Raw genomic sequence first — 15,947 nt, 5'->3', positions numbered from 1 at the left:
AAAATAGAGAGAAAGACGAAAGCAAAAGGGGTGAGAGAGAGAGAGCGAGAGAGAGAGAGAGAGAGAGAGAGAGAGGGAGGGAGGGAGGAAAGTGTGCCATCCCAGTGTCTGTGGCTGGAAAAAGACTTCTGCACATGACCACCCTTCTGGACTGTGTTCTGTGTATGCACAGCAATGGCTCTGCAAAATGTAATTATTGCCATTTCATTAAATCAGTGACATAAGCGATGCAAAAGATTTAAAACAGGCATCTACTTACATTGCCTCTGACAACATAGTTTGAGTCGTTCACAATATCCCTGGCAAGTCCAAAGTCACAGATTTTTGTCACTTTCCCATGAGTGACTAGTATATTCCTGGCAGCCAGATCTCTGTGAACACACTGTCAAGGCAAGATCAGACAACAAATGAGGCTGTTTAATTCTTTAATCATCTTAGAACTGTGCATTTGTCTTCTAATATGACAAATGGGGTGTAGCAATTTCCAAAGTAAAATAAATTGTGCAGTTAACCAGTTAATAGCCTATGACACATCTGTACTTGATTGTTATGGTAAATAAAGTTTGAACTTAGAGTTAGAACTTCTAAAATATATCATATTTTAAAGGGTACAGGAACACTCTATGGTTACAGTGTTCCCTCTGAGTTGAGTTAGTGTGAGCTAGCTCACAGTTTTTGTCTTAGCTCAGGAAGGATGGCTCCAGAGCAAACTGATTTATGCAGTAGCCAAATCGCCCACTCACAACTGTAATGCCAGTAGCTCACAAAGTAGAATTTTTGCTCACAAGACTCCACAGCTTAGAGGGAGCATTGGTTACAATTGTGTGTGTGTGTAAAGTGCCATCAAGTTGCTTCTGTCATGGTGACCCTATGAATTAATGACCTCCAAAACACCCTATCATTGCCTTGCTCAGGTCTTGCAAACTGAGGACCATGGCTTCCTTTATAGAGCCTATCCATCTCATGTTGGGTCTTCCTCTTCTGCCGCCTTCCACTTTGCCTAGCATTATTGTCTTTCCCGTGACTCTTGTCTTCTCATTACATGACCAAAGTACGATTAGCTTCAGGTTAGTCATTTTAGCTTCTAGGGAGAGTTCAGGCTTCCACAATATGTAGTGGATTTGGGGGGGGGGACCCTTCAACCTTTAGATGTACTTATTTTTAAATAGTCGCATCTGTGTCCCCTGGACTCAAGTCCAGTCCCCCACAGCCACACAACAGCTGCAGGGAATGGCTGTTAAAAATAAAGGAGATCCCATCTGGGCTCAGAATGCTTCCGTACAGAGAGGAAGAGCTCCTGCCTTTCCCCCAGTCATTTTCCCCACACCAAAACAGTGCTGGGAAGTTATTTCCCCATTTTTGCTGCTTGTGGAACATTAAAAAAATGGGGAAATAATCCCCCCCCTGCTGTGCTCTTTCAGCACAGGAAAACAGCCCTTCATTCCGCCATAGCAGCCTTCCAAGCTCAATCCCCAACAGCTCTTTAAAAATAGATGTCTAGTTTGGCCCTCACTGAGTAAGCAAATGTGCATGTAATAAATCCTGCATAGTAGGAACCGAACGATACTGGGAATTTATTTAGTAAAAGTTTTATATACTGAGGGAAAGGTATCAAGTACAGTGATGCTTGCAGCCACATATTACATACAGAAGACTCAGAGGAAGCCCATTGGATCTTTGCAATGGTTGCATTTTTAAAGCTATGGCTTGCTAACTCTACAGGAAGATGGAAGGCTCACTGCTGTGTCCTCTGACCTGCCTTTTGAGAGTGGGGCTCCTTGTACATCTACAAATGATTATTCAACCTCCCAGGGTGAGGGGAAATGTATTTCTTGCTTACCATTAAATCCCTGAACACAAAAATAGGTGAGATATAGAGTGAAAACAGCATAATCAAATAGCAACCACGCTGTATATAATTACAATGAAGAACAAAAATAAACCAATTTCCCGTGTTTACTTATTATTACAATCATAAACAAATTACTTATGACAAAATGAGAAAAACTTTTTAAAGTTGATACAGGTAGGAACCTCTGAGAACTGCAATAGAAAAGCCAACATTTCACTGTGAAGGAAAGTGACTGCATGAAGAAATGCTATGAGTAATTCGTTCAAGTTCTGAATTTTCTGCTTTAAGAATATTTGCTACTGGGAATTATTGAAGCATTGGTCTCTTCTTTAATAAAGCTTCAGTGAAATGGGAGATTATGAGAGAGAACACACAATGGGGACCGGCTTTTTCTAGGATACTGAAGTGGACATACAGTGTTTACAGAGACTATTTTGGTATATTCAGCATCTTGTTATATATTTTGGCTTTTCTGTTATGGTCTTCAGACTTTCCTACCTGTATCAACTTTAAAACGTTTTTCTCATTTTGTAATAAGCAATTTGTTTATGATTGTAAAAATAAGTAAACACGGGAAATTGATTTATTTTTGTTCTTCGTTGTAATTATATACAGTGTGGTTGCTATTTGACTTCCAGTAAATCCCTAACAGTGCAGTCCCAAGCAGAGTTACTCCCCTCTAAGCTCATTGAAGCAGCTGCTGTGTGGCTGTGGGGAACTGAAATCAATGGGCCTAGACAGGTGTAGCTCTTAGGACTGTGCTCTACAAAAGTAATCCCAGGCAGGCCCACTTATACTGCAATTCTAAACAGGCCTACTCAGGTCTATGCAATGAGATTTACTCTCAGGAAAGTATTTTTAGGATTGCACTGCAAGAATCCTACTCGGGTCTATTCAGTAGGCCTTACTCCTAGGAAAGTATTCTTCAGATTCCACCTTTATCAATTTTTTTGTTTTTTTGGAAGACTGGACATGGAGCATCTAGTGGTAAGGGAAAATAACCTTATGGGATTTAGATCACTATGTACATTTCAAAGAAAATAAAAAGGAATTGTGTTAAATTAGACCAAGGACCTATCTTGTCTAGTGTCCTGTTTACCACAGTCCCTAGCTATGTGTTTATAGAAAGGTGATATGAAGGATGTGAAGGAAACAGTCCTCCACTGCTCTTGCCTCCCAGTGGATGGCATAATTCATCTGAAGACGGAGGTTTCATTTAATCATCCTGGCCAATGGCACCATGATTCCTGTTTTCTAGGAATTTGTCTTTTAAAACCATCTAAACCAGGATCAGTTTCATTGGTAACCATGAGCCTAGTACTGGAAAAGAGAGAAAACACACACACTCTCTCTTTCTCTCTCCTTTCTTCATGGTGGAAAGTGATGGAGAGGTCCATCAAGCTGCAGATGACTTACGCGACTCCCGTAAGATTTTCAAGGCAAGAGACATTCAGAGGTGGTTTGCCATTACCTGCCTCTGTGTAGCAACCCTGGACTTCCTTAATAGTCTCCCATCTAAGTACTAACCAGGACTAACCCAGCTCAGCTTCTGAGATCTGATGATATCGGGCTAGCCTGAACCATTCAGGTCAGGACACTTTTCCCATATCAAGCCTAATTCTGTAAACCTCTACCATGTACATCCTCAGAAGTGTTGGTTTTTCTGTTTTGCATATCTAGGGCTGTGGGAAAAGGAGAGTCTGTAGATTGCCATTTTCCTCACATTCCCTCTTGTGTATGTGTAACACAGGAAACTTACTGATTTTGATTCCAAAAACTCCATTCCTTTAGCAACTTGACAGGAGAAATACAGTAGGTCCTCAAAAGTCAGTACATTGAGATCTTCTTCATCCTCCATTCCCCGGTTCACGTATTTAACGTCTTCTATAAACAAAACACCAAGACAAGAGTTTTATCCCTCTAGGGCTTGAGTTTCTGCTAACAGGATTAATCTCCAAATTGCTTGTTTCAGAATGTTCTTTTTAAAAAGAAAATTACAACCCACAAATCTTGCTCTAAAGTCCTAAAGCAACTATGTTGGTTTTGAAAGAGTGCTGTTGAATGTCTCACCCTCTCCAGGAAGCAGAGACATGTCAGATGGTTTAGAGGCCAAATCCAAGTCTTGCATGTGCACGTTTGCAAAGTCATCCATTCCATATACTGGTGTATATGACCCATTTTTTAGTATATTTCCATTTCTGGGGGAAAAGAAAGATGATTTTCAGAAGAATGGCTACAATGAGGCCTTCTGCATGCAAAGCAGCTGCTCTGTCATCAAGCCACAGCCCTTCCTCTTCCACACTGCACACTGTTACACAGAGTGGTCACAGGTAGGAAACAAAGCTGTCAATCAGGTGCATATTAGCAGATGTCTTCACAAGCTATGACTCACATTTGCTCTTCTGTGTGAGAACAACATAGACAGTGCCCCCTCACTCATTGTTTGGCATTCCATACCCCTCCCCAAGCCGCATCAGGTTAGGTAGTTACCTTGGATAGTCTGGGAAATTGTGGTAAAAGCTGAAATTATGCTGCTTGAAGATATCAGTCAATGTCTTGTGAAATCTTTCCCTCTTGCTTCGTAAATAGTTCAAAAGGTCCCCGTAGCAGCAGTATTCAAAAATCAAGTAAATCGGTCCTAGAATATGTTTGAGTAAACAAAGAAATAAACAGCTGCCTCTACTACTAGACATAAAATAGGAAAAGGAACGACATTTTTGGAGGATGCGGCAGAAGAGCACTTCTTCAAAGAAACAGGGGATTCCCTTTATTCTTGACTAAGAGCTCCTTGCAATTTTGCTTTTCTCTAGAGAGGAGCCACAGACAGAAATGACTAGCCCTGACATGACTATCTATGCCATCCATTCCTTATACCAGACCACTGATGTCTCTAGCTTAACAACAGCCTACAGCAGAGGTTGCCAAACTGTGGGTGCGTTCAGACGCGGCATCTGTAACGGAATAGGTGACAATTCCAACTGGTGTACTTACCGGCGTTCACATGGCGAACATCTGCCTCCCGTCCCTAACCGTTACAAAGCCGTTTACACCGTTGTACTCTGCCACTAGGTCCCAAGTGGTGGTAAACAGAGTGCAAACCGGCGTCTGATCGCTCTCCACCGGTGCCTAGCCACTTCCGTCGGAAGCCTGAGGCTTCCGGCTTTCCCCCACCATTTTTTAAAACTCTAAGCGATATGCGCTCGGGCGAAGCTTCGCCCCGAACGTTTGTGAAGAAAAAAAAACACCTTACTTTACCGTCCCGGAGGAGTCCGGGACTGAAACGAGGCCAGGTTGGGCTTTAAACTTTAAAGGTAAGTGCTTACCTTTAATGTTTAAAAGTAGGGGGGGGTTGAGCATGCGCAAAAATCGCCATTCTCTGAATGGCTGCCTGTGCGCATGCTCAAACAGTCCTTTTAAAAAAAAAACGCCGACGCCCGCAGCGTGTGAGCGGGCGTCCACCGGAGGGCTCCGCAGACAGGAGGGTGAGTCTGATTGCGTTTATGCCGGCAGAACCGCCCCGTCTGAACGCACCCTGTGTGTTGGGAACTAGAAGTACGTCTCCCGCCTGGGTTATGAGGCCAGGTAGGAGGAAGGACAGGTGAACTGGAAGAGAAGACACTGGGAGGCTTGATGGCAAAATTGGGTTTGCATGTGTATAATGTGAGAAACAACAATGAAATATAACTCAATAATTTTACGTCTTTATAAATGCTATAAATTAAAATGCTAAAACCTTCACTGTTAACTTATATGAGAGTCTTGCATTTTATGCCATGGAGGGGGAAAGTAGAGTGGAGCTGCTTTGTAAATAGGTGTCAAAAAAGTAAAGGAAGTCTAAAGTCCCACTTCTAAAAAAGCTTGAGAACCACTCATCAGCAGGACAGTAAAGATCAAAGTTCAGCAAGGTGCTCCCTACCTGATAGGGTACAAGCTCCTAGTAGATTAACAATGTTTTCATTACTTCCGATGTGAGTCATCATTTTGAGTTCCGACATCAGAGCATCTTTTTCAGAAGAGCTGTATTTTTCTGTAAATACAACAACATCATGAAGCATGATTTTTACCAGATTAAGGGCCTGCATCTCCACCATTTAATCGTTTAAACATGCAATGGTTAATTAAGCTCAGCACCACAAGGTGGATCCTGGATAAGCTGCTCATACAGCTCAGTGTCCCGGATTTGCTGCTGCACCAGTTGTAGCTTTATAGATCAGCAGTTGAAGATGAATCCGCAGCCCAGAAAGAAAAGCAGAACTTGACAATTTTCCATTCCTAACTGGGATGCTTGATCCTATGCACACATACTTAGAAGTGAATTCAACTCCCTGCTAAATGTGCTGAGGATCACAACCTTAATGCCAAGAATTGTCAGTTTTGGATTAAATGGGTCACAATGCCTTATCCAGCCAAACTTATTGATGAAGGCTTACAGGCTCATCTGCTGTCTAATATTTATGAGAACTGGGTGCTCTAAGTAAGAGGCCACAACAGAAGAAGCCCTGTCACATACAGCCACTCACCTTCTTTCACATAATGATGGCACATGGAAGACCTTAGAACATCAGAGGAGGACTGCAGTAAATGGACGGCCTCATATGGGAGTGGGCAATTCTTGAAATACCTTGGTTCTATTTTATTTATTTTATAAATTTATTTATATATTTATATATTTTTATTTATATACATTATTTATAGTTCATCTTTATCCCGGGGAATGAAGGAAGTTTACATGGTATAGGTCTTTAAAGGTCATAATAGAACTTTGTGTTGCATCCAGAAGTGAACTGGTAGCTCATGGATCCATTCCAGTCTGGTTTCAGGCCTGGTTATGGGACTAAAATGGCCATGGTTGCCCGGGGCGATGGCATGTGCCAGGAGATGGACAGGGGGAAGTGTGTGACCCTGTTAATTCTCCTGGACCTCTTGGTGGCTTTCAATACCATCAATTATGATATCATTCTGAGTCGCCTTTCAGGACTGGGCCTGGGACAAACTGTTTTGTGGTGGTTCTGGTCCTATCTGAAGGGTAGGTTTCAGAGTGTGGTGCTGGGGAACTGTTGTTCTGTTTCTTGGCCTCTGGCCGACAGGGTTCCTCAAGGTTCCATTTTGTCCCCTATGCTTTTCAACACCTACGTAGTTAAACCACTGGGAGAGATCATCCAGAGATTTGGGCTGAGTTGCCACCAATATGCTGATGACACTCAGCTCTCTATCTGGTGCTTCCAGCAGATCCCAGGAGGCTGTTGAAACTGTGAACAAGTGCCTGGAGGCAGTTTGGGAATGGATGAGGGCTAACAAATTGAAACTTAACTTAAAAATAGATGTGCTACTGATGAGGGGAAGGCTTGACCCAAGAAATGGTATATCTCCTGCTCTGGATGGGGTTGCACTCAATGCTCCCTCTAAGCTATGGGGTCTTGTGAGCTACTGGCATTAAAGTGGGTGAACAATTTGGCCACTGCATAAATTAGTTCACTCTGGAGCCATCCTTCCTGAGCTAGGACAAAAATGTGTGAGTTAGAGACCAAAAAACTGTGAGGTAGCTCACACTAACTCAGCTTAGAGGGAACACTGGTTGCACTTCCCCTAAAGGAGCAGGTTCATAAACAGGTGGCAGCAGAGGCCAGGGGTGCCTAGGTGAGATATGCAGCTTCATCTGGTGAGCCAGTTGTGGCCCTTCTTGGGAGAAGGGAGATCTTGCCACTGTGGTACATGTCAGGTTAGCATATAGATTAGATTGCTGCATTGTACTCTACATTGGGCAGCCTTTGAAGACTATCCAGAAGCTACAGTTGGTATGGAATGCTGCATCCAGAATGTGGATTAGAGTGGGTTGTATGGACTATATTACTCCTAATTTGCTTCCCCATCCTATTCAAAGTGCTGGTATTAACCTTCAAAGCCCTATATGGCTTGGGGCCAGCATACTTTGAAGTTTTTCTTCTCTCATATGAACCTACCTGTCCACTCCAGTCATCTTTGGAGACCTTCCTTCAGGTGCCCCTGCCATCTGAGGGTAGATGGATGGTGACCCGAGAGAGGCCCTTCTCAGTCATTGTGTCAAAACTTGAACTCCTTCCTCAAGGAAATTTGTCTGTCTTCTATTGTTGTCTTCCACCAACGGGTAAAGACTTTTTTGTTTCACCAACAACTATTATTGTCCCTCCTCTCTGGTTTTGGTGTTGTGTGTGTTTATATTTTTATTGGAACAAAGCTTGAGTTCAGTGGCACCTTTAAGACCAACAAAGTTTTATTCAATTTGAATAAAGCTTTGTTGATTTTAAAGGTTCCACTGGACTCAAACTTTCATAGAATCAAAGAACCATAGAGTTGGAAGGGACCTCTGGGGTCATCTAGTACAACCTCCTGCACAATGCAGGAAATTAACAAATACTGCTTCAGACCAACACAGCTATCCACCAAATTCTATGTGTTTACTGAATCATTTCATATATGTGGTGGAAAGAGCTGTCAAGTCACAGCTGACTCATGGCGACCCCGTAGGGTTTTCAAGGCAAGAGACATTCAGAGGCGGTTTGCCATTGCCTGCCTCCGCATCATGACTCTGGTATTCCTTGACGGTCTCCCATCCAAATACTAACCAGGGCTGGCCCTGGTTAGCTTCCGAGATATAACCAGCTCAAGCCAGCCTGGGCATTTTATATATACTTTATTTAAAATGTTGTTCTAATGTTGAAATGCTTGATGTTTGCTGCCTTGGGGACTGTATGTGGGTGGAAAGGCAAGAAAGAAATGTTTTAAATAAAAATAAATGTAACCCCTTTTTTAAAAGTGTACTCTGTATTTTATACCACATAATATCCTTACAGTACAGTCATATACATGTTTATTTAAAAGCATGTCTCACTATATTTAATGGGGCCTACTCTTGGATAAGTGTCTTGTGGCATTACTATTGCTCTTTGAATTACTTGAAAGTTCTAAACTGCCTTCAGGGGCAGCCTCATATAAAAGGCTGTGACGGACTGCACTTTTTGAAGAGGACTGTGAAGGGTTAATACTTCACAGAGCTGGAGAGCCTTGAGTGACAGGCTGCTCCAGGCAATCTGATAAAGTGCGGCTTTTGAAAGCTGCACCAAAAGAGACACGTGGCGGGGGGATCACATAGATCCCCTGAGCCGCCGCGCAGTGCCTCCCTGGCATGATCAGATGCCGGGGGGGGAGCCACTGAAGGAAGAGCGCGGCAGCCGAACTGTGCATGTGTGCGCATGTGCAATTCGGCCAGGAGCCTGGATTGCTCCGAACGCCGGGCGCACCGGCGATCCCATGGCCGCGCTTGATGCGGCGTTCCAGGTAAATCCTCCTCTGTAGGTGGTTCTTTTTTGCAGCGGGTTTTCTGGCTTTAGGGACGGATCGGGGACGGGTGTGCACCGCTTCCCAGATGTTGTGGTGAGATCGCACCCGTTTTCTGCACCCCCGGTCTGTCCCTCTCCTGGGCCAAAACCTTCCATGTGACCGGGGGCCTCTGACGAGTAGAGATCCCTGGTCTAGTGTGATTGGAAACTGCTTGTGAAGACTTTTAAAAGTCAGTTAACAACTCAAGATTTCTGGTGTTCCAAGAAAAGGGCTTTGGGTACTAGGAAGAGGGTATCAGCCTTCTAGGCAGCAACAGAGTCTGCTGTTATACAAGTAACATGTGCTGAACTGGTCTGCGGGCTTCGCTGCTGATCCCTCGCGCATTAACGTTTCCTGTTCATATAGGCAAATTCGCCTCCTGCACCGAGGCGGGCTGAGTCCCGCGGTTTCCGCTCTTTTTATCCACGTTTTTTGACACCCGTTGGAACAGGTGTTTTCCGATAACTCGCGCTTTGTATCCGCGGTTTTGGTATCTGGGCAGCAATCCGCCGTGACCGCGCTACCCTCCCCCCCTTTTTTGTGTGTGTTTCCGGTTTAAGTTATGCACATGTGCAAACAGGCACTAGCTTTTATTTTAAAAGCATCTGAAGCACCATTTTCTGTCATTTAAGTTAAAGGGAGACCCTAACCCTTCCCTCCGGTCCTGGGCTGAGAAAATAGCCATTACATACTACTGACACAGGGTGGGACAGCCAAAGCTACTTTAAAGAGAAGAATACATGTTACCAGGGCTGCTCAGTCAGTGAAGGGCCACAAATAAAAACTAAGGGGAAATCTTGCCTAAAAGGGAGGGAAGTGGATGGGGTCTGTTATGAAGGCACTGAAGCTTAAATCATACAGCCTGAGGCCAATATGCCTTGCAGCCCAATCTTTGCTTTGTGTCACTGTGGCCGTCTGCCAGAAGAGTGAGCTTCTGCCCCACCATCCACTGCCCTTGTTGTTCTCTTTGTATAGAAGCTTGTGGTGGTGAATGACTGAGCCACACAGTCCCCTGAATACTGGTCTGCTGCTGTGGCTTCACACTGCCTCACGGCTTGGTTGTTCAGGACCTTCAGTATCCCCACCTTTGCCTGGATTATCTACCCAGCCCTGACTATGGATCCAGCTGCTGATTTGAATACAAGCTCCACCCCACCCACCATTGTATCAACAGCCTGCAGGTTTTGCAGTAGAAACGGACCAGCCAGTCCTTACAACATACCCTTCAGCATTTTGACAGCAACTTGGGCTGACACTCCCGACTCACTAATTCCATAGGCTGTAGCTTTCACCACTTTCCCAAAAGCACCAGAACCAAGAACTTGCCCTACAAGGGAAAAAAGAAAAGAAAACCATTTATCTTTCAGTTTGGGCATGTGGTTATCAGTCTGATGGTTAGCTGAAGGACAGTCACTGCAGATTCTCACCAAATTCCAGATTTTCTCGGGGAAATTCCCACTTTTGTTCATATTCCGTCTCGCTGAAATCGACGTAGATGTATTCATTATCAGATGGGCCAACCATCTGTATAATCTGCATTTGACTCATGTATCTAAATCGCTGCCAGAAATGGAAAACTGTGAATGGCTGGGAAAAGGAAGTGTGATGAGAAAAACGAGTGTATGAAAAACAGACGCTGGTTTAGCCTTTACCTTTTTGTAGGTGTGGGAAATGAACAGGAGCATCACCACGATGAATGAAATAAAGAATCCAATTGTTGTATATAAAGCGACATGATTTGGTAGGGCAAAGACCTCTGCAAATTTGAAAAGAGGCAAATTACTGAACATGAAATCAACACTTCAATGTAATGCCAAAAACAAGATTACTTTGTGCATCTGAGGAAACAAGCTGAATGCTACACAAAATTTGTGCCACGATGCTTTTGTTCATCCTTAGGATGCTTTGTTGAAGAGGAAAAGTGCATTTGTTTATTCATTCTTTTTTTTCTTTTTTCTTTTTTTTTTGGCATAATACGGCACCAGCTGAGCTCAGGCTTTGCATAACATGCCTCCAACAACACTCCAACAGAGCACTCTGTAAGGCTTATGAGGAGGAATACAAAAATATCACAGCCATTCATTTAAAAAACTGCTAAAAGCAAATGCAAAACAAGCCATCTTCAATAGTAATAGATTCTGATGTGCCGTCTCTGTTTTGGCCTATAGACCAGGTGTTCCCAGTTAACAGAGATCTAGAAGTGGACCCAGGGGATCTGGGTTCAAATGTCACCCCTTACATGGACTTCTTGCATGCCTGTATCTAACCATTCCCTTCTGAAAACCTGAGAGCACTTCACGTTTTCTTAACTGGGGGCAATGATACCAGCCAACTGTTGCAGCTCACTGTGCTTTACAGGTATGTTCTTGGAAGTCGGCAGACCCAAGGGAACAGCACAGTGGGCTTCTCCGGGGGGGTGGGGGGGTGGAAACTGGTGGAAATCACTGCTTCTCTTAAGAAATGGTAAAAGCACCCTCAGAACTGTGGCATTAGAGACAAGCCACTCTCTTCCACTTCCATTGTCTTTTTGTGAAATGCAAACATTGACCTGCCTTAGGCTTGCTGTGTGAGGGAGAAGTACAATAAAGCCAGGGTGAAGAGGTGAGACAGAGTACGGTAAATCCAGGTATGAAGTTGACCATATTGTTAATGTCGGAATCAGAGAAAATAATTAGGATGTGGACTGACTCATCTCTAAAATCCAGTCATTTATCTCAAATTAAAAGTCATGCTAGCAGAAATACACGTTTTTGTTCAAAGCTCCATATAGACAGGTCTCTTTTGGACCCCCCAATGCAATATATTTTTTACATTGTAAGCCAAACATTGCAACAGCATTTCACTGTACTCTGTAAACAAAAGGAGTAAAACCCTGCTCCATAGGCATAAAAGGACAACACCTTTGGGTTTAAGGAAGTTTGTCTTGCAGGATAAACCAACAGAATTGTTTGCGCAACACTCAATGAAAAATCCAGCGTGTGCCTCCGTTGTATGTAAAGTGCTGTTTGTGATCCAGGAGCCAAAGGTTTTTCCTTCACGCTTGTCATATGAAATTCCATCTGTGACTTGAGTACAACTGAGGGGAAAAAAGAAATCTCTTTATGTTTTCTACTATTTCCCCAAACTTCTGGAAAGACAAGGGCATGGTCAAGGGCAGAAGTCTGTGGCTTGTGTTTTTTAAAAACATTCTTTATTGATAGGCATAAATGAATGCAACAGCTACTTGCTTTAACTTTTGCTCACAAATAATTTTTTTTATTTCTGATGCATACTGTGGACTAGAGCTATGAGGGGCGGAAATTAGAGTCTCAGGCGCATTCTCCATGACCATCCTACCCCATTTATGACAACAGCAAAGTAATAGGAGAGATACTGCAGAGCCACTTCATTGGTTTGACAGATGTTAGCCACAGCAAACAGATAAAGTGTAAAAGGGTGCTCTGCATCTCCAAACACCTGGAAATACATGGTGGACACCTGCTGAGGAGCTTGCGTGTGTCCACTGCCTGTTTGCAGATGTGCCTGCCTGTTCAATGGCAAACACTGGTATACCATGAGATGGCCACATAAAATGTGGACTGTTGTTCTGGAAAACTATTGAGACTAGGGTTGTTTGACAGCCTCTTTACAAAATGTTAATAAAAGGTGGCATAATGTAGTACTTAAGAGACACAGCTATGAATCAAGAACTCCCTGGTGCATGTTTTCTGCAAAGTACTATCCCTCAGCATCTTTCCCCCTCTAGAAGAAGAAGAGATTGGATTTATACCCCGCCCTTCACTACCCAAGGGAGTCTCAGAGCGGCTTACAAACTCCTTCCCCTTCTCCTCCCCACAACAGACACCCTGTGAGGTAGGTGGAGCTGAGAGAACTCTGACAGAAACTGCTCTTTTTCGAGAACAGCTGTGCCAGAATTATGGCTTGCCCAAGGTCATCCAGCCAGGTGCAAGTGGAGGAGTGGGAAATCAAACTCAGTTCTCCCAGATTAGAGTCCGCACACTTAACCACTACACCAAACTGGCCCTAGCACCAAACTGGCTCTAGCATATGGAATAATTATTGAACTACATTATAATGTTATTTTAAGGAATACTATAACAATGTGTCTCAAATGCACTGAAAACTCAAAGAAGATTATGCATATCTCTAATGTTTAGTTACGGCCAAGAGCCATAAATTTTGTTATTTTGTAATAATCCTGATTAGTCTGTGCTAAGCCTGTACTGAATAAACTTTATTCTTGTTTATAAATAGTGTCTGGATTGTAGTAACTGGACTCCAAGCCTTTTTCCTGTGTCTAGCTGGTCACATGCTACCTGTGTAAGATTAACTGTGCAGCTCTAGACAGAGTTGCTAATGTGTAAAACCCACATGTCACCTGAGATTCTGGGGATCTCTAATCTCAGGTTGGTAAGGGATTAAGTTTAGAGATTCCTGGTAGCTATTGTTTTAGATTCAGAGAGCCTATCTCTCTGGGTGATTGAGTAATGTATTGTGCCAGTGTAGAATTCTTTCCCCCATCCCTGGACTGGCCTGGGGGGCAGAATCTATACAGAAGCTAAGATGGGTCTGTACTTGGAAGGAAGACCACCAAGGAAGGCTCTGCAGAGCAAGGCAATGATGAACCTCCTCTGCTTCTCACTTGCCTTTAAAGCCCCTTGCTGAGGTTACCATAAGTTGGCTGCAACTTGACGGCACTTTACACCCACACATGCACCCACATATACTTAAGTATTAAATGTGAAAAGTGGCCAGGAAGCCCGGTCCTCTTATAACCCTACCAGGCTCTGGATCCACAGCACCAAACTGAATGGAATGGCTGAGAAAGACAATATGATGCTAGATGAACCAGTGGTCTGGCCCAGTATGTTTTGATCTGCTTGTCATGGGGGGGGGGGGGGGTTTCCAATGGAAACCTGAGTGTGAATCAGTCCCAGGGCATTTTGCATCCTTTCAATGGAACAACCACACACTTCCATAGAAAGGGTGCTGGAGATCTTGATTTACTTTTCATGCTCTTCAGAACACGTTTTCCAGACCCACAATGCTGCAGGAAAGCTCTCCGCAGTGCATGACACTTGATTTGACAGTGAGACAGATGATACGTCAGGGTTCTCTGCAAAAGATAGTAAGAAAAGTGCAAATCCTTTAGAGCAAGTCTTCTCAGACTTTGTCAGAAAAAAAAGTCCCCAAATTTCCAGTTAAGCATATCTAGAATTGCAACCCAGGGGGGAAAAAATCAAGGCAGTTGGCAATATTCATTCTTGTCTCAGACTACATGCAGACCCAGGCCATAAGAAAGTCAGGTTTACACCAGGTAACATCAAAATTGATTCTGCATGACATCAAATCAGTCCATTCATCTTACCTGAATTGCCTGCCTATTAGTAACCGCCACTCTGGGATCTTAAGCAAAGATGTTTTGCAGCCCAGCTCCATGGGATTCCTTAACTGGAGATGCCAAAGGCTGGTCTTGGGACCTCCGATATGCAAAGCTTATGCCCTGCCAGTTAGTCACAGGGCTCCCTAACGCAGCTCTGTATCCCTTTTCCCATCAATGCGAATTCCAAACCATGCTGCTGGAATCCTCCTTGAACAAACGTAAGCTGCCCAAAATCTGAGGTTGAGAAGTTGCTGCCTTTGTCTGCAAGAACTTATATACACATATGGAACTGTCTTGTACAAAATCATTATAGGTCAATTTGGCCTAGTATTATCTACTCTAACTGGCAAGGGCTCTCTGCAGTCTTAGGCCGGTCCTTGCCCCATGAGCTCCTTTAACTGGCGATGCTGGAGATTCACTTGGCCTTGTGCAGGCCTTCATGCTTCCTCCACTGTCAAGATCCACACGTGTTTAACTTTAGATATTATTATTATTATTTCACATTTATAAAAAGTCCAAAAGGCAGTGTGGAAAAGAATAGCTTGTGAAAGTTCTACAGAAGGTCAGGAATGGAATCAGCTGGACATGGGAGAAGAGCATTCAGGTACCATGTAGGCAAAATCAGCTTTCTTTTGCATTTTTTAAACTCACTTTTCACATGTAGTTTTAATGTTCTCTCCACATGTGCATCATCATTTTCTGCATAGAAAACATATTCTCCTGGCTGGTATTTATGATCACAGAAGGTTGCAGAGATGCTGTTTCATAAAGGAAGGAAGGAAGGAAGGAAGGATCATTCAAACATGTCTCCCGAGGCACCCAAGGGTTGTTTTTAAACCAGGCAGCTATCAAAGAATCAGAACCCAAAATAGTATCATGGCCAAGCTACTTAATTCTTCCATTAATACCTTTCAAGCAGCACCCTCCCTTGGAGATGTATGCTTTTAAAGTATTTCAATTACTAAGGAATATGTTCAACCCAAGTAATTGTATAAAAGGCCTTTCCAACCTAACCGACAATAGCAAACTTTCGAGGAAATCAACACAGTAGTTGGTAAAGGCATATGGGGCATTTTAAAAATGGTGGCATCTGTTTGAAAGCATCCAGACCATTTCATTGCAAACACACTCCTTTCTTCCCTGAGGCAAGCTCTAAACAAATGGGTTCTGGAATTTTCAGTGTGGATCAGTTTGAACCAAAGAAACTGGCTTTGAAGGGCACCTATTGTTTAGCATCTATGATGTCACCAACACGCTTTCATCCATTTCCACTAAAGACAAGTTGTGTAACTTACAAAATTAATACACACAAACACACAAGATGGGTAGCTGTGTTAGTCTGTTTGTAGCAGTAGA

The 15,947-nt window shown here is 43.4% G+C and overlaps 1 protein-coding gene across 1 annotated transcript in view; it reads right to left on the bottom strand.

Annotated features, from left to right (window-relative positions):
* The window catches only part of FLT3 (fms related tyrosine kinase 3), a 42,936-nt gene that overhangs the window by 6,472 nt on the left and 20,517 nt on the right, over positions 1-15,947 (bottom strand). Inside the window, exons 8-18 of the mRNA XM_015405405.1 lie at positions 15,243-15,349; positions 14,216-14,324; positions 12,109-12,284; positions 10,861-10,964; positions 10,636-10,768; positions 10,431-10,535; positions 5,769-5,879; positions 4,343-4,490; positions 3,923-4,050; positions 3,612-3,736; positions 260-382 (exon numbers count right to left, since the gene is read on the bottom strand). Of these exons, the coding sequence (XP_015260891.1) occupies positions 260-382; positions 3,612-3,736; positions 3,923-4,050; positions 4,343-4,490; positions 5,769-5,879; positions 10,431-10,535; positions 10,636-10,768; positions 10,861-10,964; positions 12,109-12,284; positions 14,216-14,324; positions 15,243-15,349 (1,369 nt within the window). The remainder of the gene's footprint in view (positions 1-259; positions 383-3,611; positions 3,737-3,922; positions 4,051-4,342; positions 4,491-5,768; positions 5,880-10,430; positions 10,536-10,635; positions 10,769-10,860; positions 10,965-12,108; positions 12,285-14,215; positions 14,325-15,242; positions 15,350-15,947) is intronic.

The sequence above is a fragment of the Gekko japonicus genome, unplaced genomic scaffold (genome assembly GCF_001447785.1).
Source record: "Gekko japonicus isolate JY-2015 unplaced genomic scaffold, Gekko_japonicus_V1.1 scaffold1477, whole genome shotgun sequence".
NCBI classification, from domain to species: Eukaryota; Metazoa; Chordata; class Lepidosauria; order Squamata; family Gekkonidae; genus Gekko; species Gekko japonicus.
The sequence above is the reverse complement of the archived record's forward strand: the minus strand, read 5'-3'. Positions and strand labels throughout refer to the sequence as shown.